This window comes from Lycium barbarum, chromosome 4 (assembly GCF_019175385.1).
Source record: "Lycium barbarum isolate Lr01 chromosome 4, ASM1917538v2, whole genome shotgun sequence".
Lineage (NCBI taxonomy): Eukaryota > Viridiplantae > Streptophyta > Magnoliopsida > Solanales > Solanaceae > Lycium > Lycium barbarum.
Genome location: NC_083340.1, coordinates 38556203 through 38569753, shown reverse-complemented (window position 1 = coordinate 38569753; position 13551 = coordinate 38556203). Strand labels below are relative to the sequence as shown.

The following is a 13551-nucleotide window of genomic DNA, read 5'->3' as shown; positions in this document are numbered from 1 at the left end:
AATTCAAAAAGAAAGCATACTCTCGTATTCATAATGAAATGGATGTTCCACCGGGGAGATACACTCGAAAATGCTCATTTTGCAATTATGTTGGTCATGATAAGCGCAAGTGTCCCTTACGGCATGGTGGTCAAACTACATCTCGCGGTGGAAGTACCTCTCGTGGTGGAGGAAACTTTCGTGGTGGTAGATTTAGCAGTGGTGGCACATCTAGTGGTGGTGGCACATCTTGCGATGGTGGCGGAAAATCAACTCAAGGGCATTAACTGATGAATGTTTTTTAAGTTTTTTTTCTTTCTTTGATGATTGTATTTTAAAAAGTTTGGGTTTCTTATTAATGAACAAGTTTAAGTATCTTCATATTGTTATGAATGATGCAATTTAATTATTTTGAGATTTGTATGAATGCTGCAATTTTGACTAAAAAATAGTAAACTTAAAGCTAATGACACCAAGCCTTCAAACAAAAATGGCATTCGAGCACTTTTCAGCCACTAAAATGGCAATCCGAAGATTTTCTTATCCTTGATGTATTGAGCCTACCTTATTAATTGCACATAAATAAGCAGGGTTCTATATAAAATATTGAAGTTTCGGGATCCCGAAACATGATTAATCTATGGTCAAAGTACGTTAAAAAGTGTAATGAAAGAAGGGTTAATCAAAAGGGCGAAAAAAAAAACAAGGAACCTTTAGCGCAATAATTTACTGCGCTAAAGGGTTCCTTGTAACTTTTTTTTTTGTTGGGGTAGTTTGGTTCAAAAACACTTTTCTGGGGTTATTTTGGTTTCGGACTCAGACAACTTGGGGAGTGGGGGGGGGGGGGGGGGTGAGGGTATTTGGGTTTATTATTAATTTAATTTGGGAGAAAAAATTTCACATAAACACCAATAAAGGTGGGGACATAGGGAGTTAACGGTTGGAGGGTAAATTTGGCCCGAAAATAAAGTATAGGGGTAAATATGACACTAGAGTTGGATGAGAAGGATAAATATATCAAAAAAGTATAACGACGGACAAATATAACTTATTTGTGAGAGTGCAGGTGCAAATCTGACCCTTTTCGATAAAAATATGTCCTATCCTGTCCTTTCTGGCTAACCCCTCAAGCATAGGCAGAGGCAAAATGATCCTCTAGCGTGATTCACGATATGTTAGACTAAAATAACTACTTAATTATCCGTGCAGACAATGATACATATAACGTATTTCACCATACGGTTAGACTAAGCAATAGTATTTTGATTGTCCAATTTTTTTTCTAATCTTTTTTTGGTCTGTGTACATCTCTACTATACTAGTTACATGAAGTCTGGGCTGACCAACTCAAAATATAAAATTAGTAATATTTTTATTAAAGAAGTATAATTTGTATCATATTTTGTAATGCATAATTAATATAATTCAATAGCAGGTTAAGCATGCATTGTTGATAAGTCTTCATAATTATAAAAGTTTTTTAATAAACTAAATAGATAATTTTTATCCAAAAAAATTATTTATGAGAAGAAAGTCTGGCAAGAGAACTATTAAATAACAAAGAGATACAAGCGACTCGACATTCTGTAAACTAACATGAGCTAAACTACATAAATAATTACAACTTATAGATAATCATAAACCATATTGACATTTTTATGAATTTGTGAGTATATAATTTCTTTATTTTTAGATAAAAATAGATTTTTGGTATCTATTAAGTTTTAATTTCACTGATGATATTTTATGCTGCAAGAGTTTATGTTAGTTCATTTTTTTTTTATTTAGCTCAATTTTAGACGAAATTAAGAAAAAAATTAAATTCATTAAATGAACCTCAAGAATCAATTTAGTTCTTCATATATAGTCTATGCTTAAAAGTATCAATCATCGGTTAAAATTGTACTTATTTATAGTAATTAAAATTTTAAATATTTTAATTTTAATTTAAATATTAAGTTGATTTAATTTAATTTAGCTTCAAAGTTTAGTCAAATTAACTCTTAAAAAATGAAAATTGCCACATAAATTGAAATGAAAGGAGAGTAATTAGTAAGATCAAATAAATCCAGTTAGAAACGAAACAGTGGCTCCACAAATGTCTAAATTTTACCAAAATGTATAATAACAAATAATGTAAAGGGTAATCTAATACTCCCTCCGGTTCATATTACATGGTGTTTTGGGCAATTTGCAGGATTGCCCTTCGCTGGGGGTGGTCTTTAATTTTTGCCCTTTGCGGAAAATCCCTTGGTTTCGAGTTCGAGCCCTCACTCAGTCCAATTTGTTTTAAAAAAAAAATCACAAGGCAGAGTTTGGATTCGCAAGACAGATTTTTTGTATGCAAAACTCTCCTTCAGGCAGAGTTTCAAGGGCAAAACTCTGCCTTAAGACAGAGTTTTGAATGCCTTAAGACAGAGTTTTGAAGGCAAAATTTTGTCTTGCGAATTTTTTTTTTTTTTTTTTACTGAGCTGGGATTTGAATCAGGAACCTCGGGGTATTAGGCGAAGGGAAAAAAAAAAAAAATCACCCCAAAAGAAGGGCTATCCGTCCAAAAAAAAAATGATGTTTTTAGGTCGGGCACACTCCTTAAAAGATTACTCACCCTAAAGAGTAAGAAACGTTGTCTAATTATCATTAATTAGATAGTACCAATTTAATATAATTTCTTAATTACGAAAAACTAATTTATCATAAAAGGATAAATTTGAAACAAGAAACAAAAAAGCTACTCTGATATCCTTTTCATTAAGTGAAAACTATTTATTTTGAATTAAGTACAAAAGCCACACCATAAATGGGATGGAGTAAGGGGCAAAAAGAAGATTAACAAAAACTTGCAGGGGCCCACGTCTAATGGAAAGAAGAAAAAGAACCGTGTATTAAAAGTGGGATTGTTATTAGGCAACGAAATAGCAGTCTAGCAGCCACGCTTATATCATCAACCAATCAAATTCTAGAAGTGCAATGTGAGGAGGAGAAATTTTGGAGATTGCCCCTTATATATATATATATAGTTATTAGTGGGCATTTGGCCTGTGCTAAGTCCGAACTCAAAACAAAGACGTTAAATTTATAATTACTTTTTATTTTTTTCCCGCTTTCTTGTGACATTAAGTTATTGAAAGTTTAGTTTGATTTTTTCTGCAAATTCTAGCATGGGCCCAAAATCAAAATTAAAAGTTACAATTGTAATTTTTATTTTTTATTTTTTTCCCCACTCTTTATAACATTAAGTTATTGAAAAATTAATTCGATATTTTTTGCAAACTGTTACAAACTAAAGGCTTCCCATATATTTAAATTGCATAAAAATATTTGAAAATTGAACAAAACTTCTTTTTTTGTCCTTACTTTAACCCTTTTCTTTTACCTTCAAACAAATACATAAAGTCTCTTTAATTTTTAAAAACATATATCCAATGTAACATTTTCTTTCAAAAAAAAAAATTAGTTTGGTTCTAGAGACATCGATTAGATATGCTATATTTATTCTTTTGTTGAGATTTAATGAGGTTACTTATAAACAAAAATAACTTTAAATAAATCAAAATAAAATTTTATACTTTACAAATGTTTGTAGATGTTAATTCAATTAAATTATACAAAGTATATTGAAAAGACGATGAAAATTAATTACTTTTTTTTTTGGTGAACAATTACTTTTCTTAATATAATTAGACTTTCCTTTTACTTTCTAAAAATTTACGTGATGAGAAAATGACGTTTTTTCCTTTTTCTAGTTTAAATGGTACATTAATTTATAAAATGTATATTTTAATTATTTTCTCAAACACAAATGAAGATTCAATGCTTCATGATTCATTTAATCATGTTTCCCTATGCTAACAAACACTGCCTAAAATATTTTTTACCCGCATAAAAAAAATGATACTAAAAAAACATAAAAAACTTACTCTCTTTTGTCACAAGATGTTAGACATTACTACTGCTGGAAAACTAAAAATTGTTTCATTAACTACATATTTTTCAAAGATGTTCAACATTTAAACTACTCCATCAAGCTCATGTTATAATTTCTTTTTATGTAACTTAAAAGTGTAAATATATATTAAGAAATATATTTATGAATTCATACCAAAAATTTAACTGACTAACCACGTAGCACGTCTTGCATGTTTTTTTTAAATGAATGCAGTATAAACTACAACTTACATTGCTCATTATGCATAGAAAATATAATTAAGTATGCGTGCATCATATTTACAAAATAAAATATTATAGTAACAAAATAATATCCAAAAAAGAAAGTTAATTTTGTTAAGCATGAACGATATGGGTAATCAACATACGAACCAACAAAACATGCTGATGAAAAGATTCAAATTTCAATATTGTTAACAAGATTAAAAAAAATATTTTAGGTAACAATATCTAATCCAAATTAAGACTAATTTTATCTATTAAATTTTCAAAGTTTCACATGAAACAATTAAAGAGCTGTTAATTAGATTTTTTGTGCAATACATGTTTTAATTAAGATAACTGCAAATGTGGTGTATTCTCTCATTCAAATTATGCATAGTGATGTTTTTTTTTTTTTGAATTGACATCATCACAATTCACAATTTCTTAAGCGTTTTAAGAGGACCTTAAATAATAAAGAAATAAAGTAGGAGTAAAATAAGCCATATGAAGAAGTTATAGTATATGTCATCACCTTCAAAAAGTTAGTCTAAGGGATTTTCTATAATTAAAAAAAAAAAAAAAGGCTTAGAAGTGTCTTAATATTTCTAAAACACCCATAGTAGAGGAAACGATAAAAGGCAAATATAGGGGTAAATTTGGAAGAGGAAACCTTTAGTTGGCAATTTTATTTTTAATGTAACCAAAGACTCTAACTAAGTATTACAAAAAAGTTAGATTGACCCTTATTATATATAAATAATACTCTTAATTTTTTAATTAAGGGCCTGTTTGGAAAGCCACCCAGGTAGTTGAAATTGAGTATAATTACACATTTTGGTCTGTTTGTTTGACCAAGAATTACACAGTTCGGTGGGAATTGGGTGTAATTGAGAGGGTGTAATTACACTCTCCAATTCTCGGGGGGGGGGGGGGGGGGGGACATCCTGTAATTCCAGGGTTACTTTTTAGTTTCTTTCCTTTTTGCCTTATTTTAATTTTTATTATTTTAATTTATTTTTTATTTTTACTTTTTAATTATTTTTATTTTTAAAAATATATTTTTATATTATTTATCTTTCATTTCCTTTCTTCTCAATCCAACCTTTACTTCTTGTATTTCCATGTAATTGCTCGTATTTTTTTGTTTTTATTTTATTTTATTAACTTAGCATAACCATACTATTATTTTAATTTTTGAAACTACACCTAATATTAGAAAGAATGAGTCGTTAACAAATTTGGCATATAATGAGTGACATTATTAAAATGTAGAATGTTGTTATGAATGAGTTATAGAATTTATTTTTCCTTTCTTTTGAATTATATTTATTTAAGTCACGTTGAAATTTAGTTATGTAACGTTGGAATTTGACATAAGAGTATTACGTTAAACCTTTTCTTTTGGATTTTAAATTTAGGTTATATTTTCGATTTAATTTATTTGCTTTGGTACTATTTACTTGTTATTTCACATTGCATGATGTTTATTTTTTGTTACAGTTGATAGATTTTTTTGTCAAACATTTTTTTGTCAAACATCCCATCCATGATGTTCTCACAAAAAAAGGGTTGCATATAAGTTTTATAATTAATTAAAATTAAAATATTTTTAATTTAAAAAATATATATCAATTATTTTTTACAATATTAGTTACAAATATATGATTATTAATTAATACATTTTCAAGAAATAATGTGTTATTAAATAACTAATTTAATATCATTATAAAGGCACATGTTTTTCAATATTAATTTCAAATTTTTGATAATTATTTTTTTAAAAATTAAACAAACTGTGTAATTACACTTGTGCAACCAAACAACACGCTTGTAATTATACTGTAATTACATTATGACAAATAAACAAATCATTGTAATTACGATACTGTGTAATTACTAGGCTGTGTAATTACTATCCTAGATTCCAATTACCAGGTGGCTTTCCAAACCGACCCTAAAAGTTCCTACAAGTTTAGCATAAAGACAGAATTATACTGGCCGATCCAGATATACTGGGTCGTTGCGAGAATGTTATCATGCCAGAAAGTTGGAATTGGAGAAAATGGATACATATATTTTAAATTATAATAGTAATGAATTAGCAAAGCTGAAGAAACATATATAATAGAATAAATCACTTACTTCTATAATGGGACTGGGCATAAAAGTGACAAAATAAAATTAATTAACATTTACAAATTGAAACCTTTTTCTATTCAAAATATTTTATTAAGACAGGAACATATTGAGAACATGAATAAACAGAAAGACAATGTCGTTCCATAAGGAAGTCACGTTATTTGTTTGATAGTTATACTTAGCTTGAATAAGTTAATTTCTTCAATCAATCTTGGGGCCACTGAAAAATAATCTACAGCTTATTCTTTTTGATGGGATTCATTTAAATAAAATACTCGTTTTACTTTTACCGATTGTGTTTCAAGTAGGATGCCCAATTTCAAGCATTTGTTTTTTCCTTAAGGAACTGTAAATCCAAAAGCAAAAATTATTTTCACTCAAGCTAAAAGTGCTATTGAATTGTCAAAAAATAAATTGTCGAACTGAAGATTTACACGCGGTTTTAATGTCTGTCATCCATTTATGTCTAAGATTTAATAGCCTGTTTGACCAAACTTATTTTTTCCTCAAAAGTACTTATTTTTTCAATAAGTGCTTATTTTAAAAAAAAGTGAGGTGTTTGACCAAGCTTTTGGGAGAAAAGTGTTTTTGGGAGTAGCAGAAGCAGTTTTTCAGAAGCTAAAAAAAAATAGCTTTTGCCAAAAAACACTTTTTTGAAAAGAACTTTTGAGAAAAATACACTAAGAAACACTTTTTAAAAGATTGGACAAACACTAATTGCTGCTCAAAAGTACTTTTGAATTAATTGGCCAAACACATACTGCTTTTAGCCGAAAGTACTTTTTTAAAAAGTACTTTTTAAAATAAGTTATTTTTAGAAGCTTGGCCAAACAGGCTATTACTTGTCAATAATGCGAGTCGTTCAACTTTAGTTAAAATCTTTGTGAAATAAATCTTATAGCTGTTTGGCCAAGCTTTTAAAATTAGTTTATTTAGTTCAATTGTCGAACTAAATAAACAAACACAATTGTTAATTAATTGTGTTTATGTTTGGTGAGCAATTGGTGTTTGACCAAGCTTTTAAAAAGTGATTATAAGTGTATTTTTTTAAAAAGTACTTTTTTAACAAAGTGCTTTTTGACAGAAGCTATTCTCCAGAAGCACTTATTTTCTCATAAAAATTTGATCAAACACCTCACTTTTTTAAAATAAGAACTTATTCGAAAAATAAGCACTTTTGGGGAAAAATAAGATTGTCCAAATAGGCTATTAATCTCTCCTAAATGCTTGGCGAAACATTATTTTTTTCTGGAAAAATACACTTTTGGCTCATCAAAAGCTCGGTCAAACAGGCTATTAGTTAAAAAAATAAAAAATAAAAAATTGACCATATCCTTTTTCCACTCCTTTTGCCCTTCATCAGAACTATAAAAGAAGGGAAGAGGCAAAGGGGGCAATCATGCAAGGGATTGACTAAACGCAATTCCTCCTTCCTTTTCTTGATTATATATGCATCAGAATATTACAAGATAAGTGAATCACAGTTCTCATGGAAGGGGACCAATATATATTACCTGTATCTTTCATTCCCCACCCTTCACAAAAAAGGCACATATATATGTCAAAACATTGAACATTTATTAATAAAAAAGCTTTGACTGTACCCAATTCATTTAAAATTAACAAACAGTACTGTAAAGTTAATTGGCATTAACTGGAACCAAATTTTATTTATAAAGCTAGCAGGAAAGAAAATTAAAATTATTTATGAATAAATTAAAGGGAAGGAATATTACAAGAACTTTCACGAGCATATATGTTTCTTGGAAGTTAATCAACAAACCAATCATGTGACATGGTGTTGAAGCACGAGTATGAAAAGTCATGTTCCTTTTTGGTACTGCTACCCACCGGATAAACAGTATATACTGCTTCTTTTCTTTTTTCTTTTTCATTTCTATCCAAACACAATCAACCCCAACTCTAGCTTTCTCTCCATGGATTCAATTATTAAAAAGGTTTACTTTTTTTTAAAGGGAATTACTTTCCCTTATTTTGATTGGAGGTTTTTCGTGATTATCTAGGTGGAATAAAAATATTTAACCGCCTTTCATATGCAAAATTCGCCCCTTATAAAATTGTACAGCAGTAGTTATGTATGATGTATAACCTTGGTCTATATAATTTATATTTTTTATTTATTCATTAATATCAATAATAAAAATATATAGTTGAATCATACTGTTGTATATGATTAACCTATATAATATTTCTTCCGTCCCAATTTAAGTGTCTTAGTTTGACTGAACTCAAATTTTAAGAAATACAAAGAGACTTTTGAATCTAGTGATCTTCAATTGAAGATGTGTATAATGTATTAAAATATCTTTTGAATCTAGTGGTTTTGAACTTGTCATGTATGATGTTTGACTTGTCAACCTACCGAATATAAAAAGAGACACTCTTTTGGGACAGATCAAAAAGAAAAGTAAGACACTTAAATTGAGACTGAGGAAGTAGTTGAATTGTATATTGAAAGTATACAACCAAAATACCTACTGGTATTTTGTAAATATTTTCAGAGTAGTTTTAGTTTTGACCGCCTGGCCACTTTGCTTAAACGACCCGTTTTGATTAGCTCACCTTGGTTACTTTTACACTTAATTGAAGCCCTAATTAACCTAACTTACGATTGCAAACATATCACACATCTTCCAATAAATTCCATCTGGATTTCCATTAAACGCTCAAGAATGAAGCAATACCATGGAAAGAGTTTGCAAAGTTGCCGAAGTTCATGAAGTATATAGATGTCAAACTGAACATTTAATTAACATTTCTTTCATTCTTGTTGGTAAAATGCGAAAGTTGGTGAAACGAGAATATCTTAGCCAAGTTTCTGATTTAGCGGTTAATGAATGAGTAAAAATTATGAAGACCAATGTTCAAACCATTATCGAGAAAAAAATAATCTAAAAGGCAATCTGGTGCACTAAGCTTCCGCTATGCACGGGGTTCGGGGAAGGGCCGGAACATAAGGGTCTATTGTATGCAGCCTTACCTTGTATTTATGCAAGAGGCTGTTTCCACGGCTTAAACACGTGACAGCCTAGTCACATGGCAACAACTTTACTAGTTACGCCAAGGCTCCCCTTCAAAAGGAGGGATGAAACACGAGGACTTCCTAGGAGTCACCCATCCCAGTACTACTCTCGCCCAAACACGCTTAACTTTAGAGTTAAGATGGGATCCTACGCGTTAGTGCTGATATGATCGCATTCAAACATAAAAATAACTTTAATAAATAAAAATCGTACGTAAAAAGGAATTAGAATGAGAGAAGCAAATTACAATAATGCAAAGAGGTAACATTTGTATGATTGAGATTTGAGAAGGCAACAAAGTAAACGACAAAATGCAACGTCAGAGCAAGCTTCCTGCCCTTTGGCTATGGTTTTGATGGGGTAGAGGACTAATACAAAGGATACCTTCTCATCCACAACTCTTTTTCTCTCTCTCTCTATTGAAACCTTCCATTTATCTATAAAGAATCTTATATTTTTGCTTGGTTTCATTTGTTCTTATGTGTATGGCTTTTATTGAATCTTGCTAGCTAGCAGCTTTCACTCAGACCTTTGGTTTTCTTGAAGAAGATAGGAGACTGTTTTTTCACAGACTATTATTAGTCTTTGCTTTCCTCTTTCAGCCTTTTGTCATCTTTTAGGGTTTCAGATAAAGCAAAAGATATATATAAAGCAGAAACTACATATTGCTACTCCCTTCTCTTCACCAACCAGCTCACATCACCTTACAGACTCGCCCCTTTTTTCCTTTTTCAAGAAGTTATTAGGATAATAAAATTATAGTTTAGCTGAATCTTTAAGTTTATGGGGAAAAATCCATAAGGCTAGTAGTGAAGAGTGATAAAGGGTATGCTAGGAGATGATAGTATGTCAAATTTAACACCTGCATCTAATGAAGCAAGCATATCTTCAAGTAATAATAGAACTGAAATTGGTGGTGCTCTCTACCCACAGCAGTCTCTTGTAGCACCAACCCAACCAGCTGCTAACAAGAAGAAGAGAAATCTACCAGGCAATCCAGGTACCTATGCTATTATTACTTTTTTGGTTGGCTTGGGATTCAACATATATACTAATAAGTGTGAAAAGTTTTATCTAGTCATCAGTGTAATTGACTAGTATGTCATAGCATGTCATGCTTATTAAATAGAGTTATCTGCAATAATCTTTTAAGTGACCGATTTTGTCGGTTCACAAAACTTAAACTCTATGTATAATTAGATTGGTTTTTTTGACTTATTTTTTTTTTAATTAGATCCAGAAGCAGAAGTTATAGCATTGTCTCCAAGAAGTCTTTTGGCAACAAATAGATTTGTATGTGAGATCTGTAACAAAGGATTTCAAAGAGATCAGAATCTTCAACTACACAGAAGAGGGCATAATTTGCCATGGAAGCTAAAACAAAGAACAAATAAAGAGGTGAAGAAGAAAGTATACGTGTGTCCAGAGCCTTCATGTGTACACCATCATCCTTCAAGGGCACTAGGGGATCTCACAGGGATTAAGAAGCATTTTTGTAGAAAACATGGTGAAAAGAAATGGAAGTGTGAGAAATGCTCAAAGCGCTATGCAGTTCAGTCTGATTGGAAAGCTCACTCCAAGATTTGTGGTACCAGAGAGTATAGATGTGATTGTGGAACCCTTTTCTCTAGGTAAGCTAATTATTACAATATACCAATAAATTCTCAAACCAATTCCACAAATTGAACTAATACTGAAATATTGGTTCTTGATCACTTTAATTTGGATATACCAAAGTCAACCAGCTTGTTGCTCAATTTTCTCCTGATCATCCACCATCATTCTCTTTAATTAATTAGTGGTAACTATTATTTCAATTGGATTTGACTTATATACATCTATTTTATAAATGACTTTTACATTATTATCAGGACCCCTCTATCTCAATTTATGTGACACTTTTTCGTTTTTAGTCAGACCCAAAAAAGAATAATTTCTTTCTATATTTAGTAACCATTAAACTTCTGATTTTACCTTCAATGAGATGATTTATAGTCACACAAATATTTATACGGTATGTTGGAGCATAAATTTCAAAAGTCATCTTTTCATTTTTAAACCATGTGCCCAATTAAACTCCTTTCTCATATATTGAGGGTATAATTTAGCGTGTTATAGCAAGTGATTGTCTATCTTATTTTCAAATATAATTAGTCTAACATAATATGTGAACTTCCAATAAGTTCTTTTAGATGATGTAGTATAAAAATTCTTTTACATTGTTGTTATTAGTGTATAGATGTTAGTAAAACTTTTTCTACTATATGCTTCTAAATCAATAAGTGGAATTTATATGTTTTGAGCTGGGATTCCAAGAATGCACAATTAGCTAGTCAGAGATTATGTTGAAACCGATGGTGTAAAACTTTGAATTCACTAATATTAGGGAGGAAAAGAAGACGTTTTGAATCAAAACTAGCAAGCTAAGGGACACTGAGCAGCAAAGTTCACGTGTGCAAGTTCATGTGTATGACTGAATGAATGAATCTGTCTATTTTTGTGTGTGTGAGAGAGAGAGAGAAAGAGGAGAGGGTCCACACTTTATCTATTGTACACCTCGCTGCAAAAGCAATTTGCATAGAAAACTTTACTGATTCGTCTTCTACTACTAAATCTAATCTGTCCAAAGGTAGAAGAGAAAAAAGTGAAGGAAAGAAAGACACAAAAAAGGGTTGACAATAGAGGGCATGCACTTTATCAGTAGTACACTTACTGTATTATTCATGTGTGATGGTTTCTTCTTTTTGTTTGTTTGTTTTGTTTGAAAATGTGTATTTTCTCATTATTAATTTATGTAATGTGATGGTATTTGACTGGCATGAAAGTTAAAGGAAAAAAATGAACATTTTTGAAGCTTGTATTCTAAAATAAGTCATTTATATTTTTGTGGCTACAAATTACTCTCATTAAGAGTAAAATGAGCAGTTTTGTACTAATTTCTGTTGGCTAAATTCTTTTCTTTACAGGAGGGATAGCTTCATCACCCATAGAGCTTTTTGTGATGCTTTAGCAGAAGAAAGTTCAAGAACAATCCCACCACCAAATCCTCTTATTTCAACTTCCCATCACCTTAATCTCCATACTCTTCAAAACTTCCAGCTCAAACAAGAACAACAACAAAGTAACTTCAATCTTGTTCCACACCCCTCAAACGAGCTTTCTTCTCAGTTATTCATCCATCATCATGATCATCAAAACCCTAATAATAACAATCTGCCTACTAGCAGTAGCAGTAACATCTTTGGTGCAGCAACATCAACTCACATGAGTGCAACTGCATTACTACAAAAAGCAGCACAAATTGGGGTAACTAATTCTTCTTCTCCTGCTGCTAATCACATGAGTGCTACAAGTTTTTTCAGTCCTACAACTACTACTAGTACTAATAATATTACCAGTAGTACAACAACTGGCATAGCAGATTTAGCCTCACGTGAATATCAACAGTTTGAAAATAGTGCTAATAATAATACTGGTTTTGTTACTGGTCATGGCTTGGCATCTTATGGGGACAATAATAACAAAGCTGGTACGTTTCATTTTGGTGCAAGTGTCAACCCTGGGTTCATGGACATGCAAAACATGATGGCTACTACAACTACTTTGCCTTTGCCTTGTACTAATAATTTTAATGAGGGATTTGGTGGCACCCATTTGATGAGAGGTAAAGAAAATAATGAAGGGTTGACAAGAGATTTCTTGGGACTTAGAGCATTTCCAGTACATCATAGGGATTTTCTCAATAATACTACTACAGCTGCTGCTCTTCATCATCAGATTGGTTCTAGTTCTTCTGCTGCTTCATTTGATCAACGTCACCAGAATCAAAACCAAAATCAAATTCAATCACCCTGGCAAAATTAGCTAGTCTGATTTTTGAATCTTAATTCCTTTCTTTAGACAACAGTACTTAGTATTTTGTTGCTGTATTGTATCTCTACTATATAGCTCTTTTGGAAGGGAGCTAAGCACCCATCCTTAACTTGCTTTTTATCTATATATACTCATCCTTTCAATTTCAGTTATTCAGTTCAATTCCCTTTTTCCCATTTTTCAAATAAAGAGATTATGTTTGATGTACTAGTGTAAAATAATTTACACAATATAAGAGTTTATGTTTTATGCGAGATATATTGTAAAGTTTTTCTTACAAAACAAGAAATTTAATTTACCACGTATCCCTCGAAAAAGTAATTCTGCGCCCAATTACGGCATTCTTTTTATCGTATGAGACATATA

General features: G+C 30.8%; 1 protein-coding gene and 1 pseudogene across 1 annotated transcript; one reads left to right on the top strand and one right to left on the bottom strand.

Annotated features, from left to right (window-relative positions):
* Nucleotides 1-9371: 9371 nt before the first annotated feature.
* On the bottom strand, nucleotides 9372-9489 carry LOC132639048 (5S ribosomal RNA; annotated as a pseudogene).
* Nucleotides 9490-9608: 119 nt separating this feature from the next.
* LOC132635915 (protein indeterminate-domain 7-like) lies at nucleotides 9609-13333 on the top strand. Its single transcript, XM_060352519.1, has 3 exons — nucleotides 9609-10312; nucleotides 10547-10943; nucleotides 12279-13333. The coding sequence occupies exons 1-3, from the start codon at nucleotides 10141-10143 to the stop codon at nucleotides 13174-13176; spliced, it is 1467 nt and encodes a 488-aa protein (XP_060208502.1). The 5' UTR covers nucleotides 9609-10140; the 3' UTR covers nucleotides 13177-13333.
* Nucleotides 13334-13551: the final 218 nt, after the last annotated feature.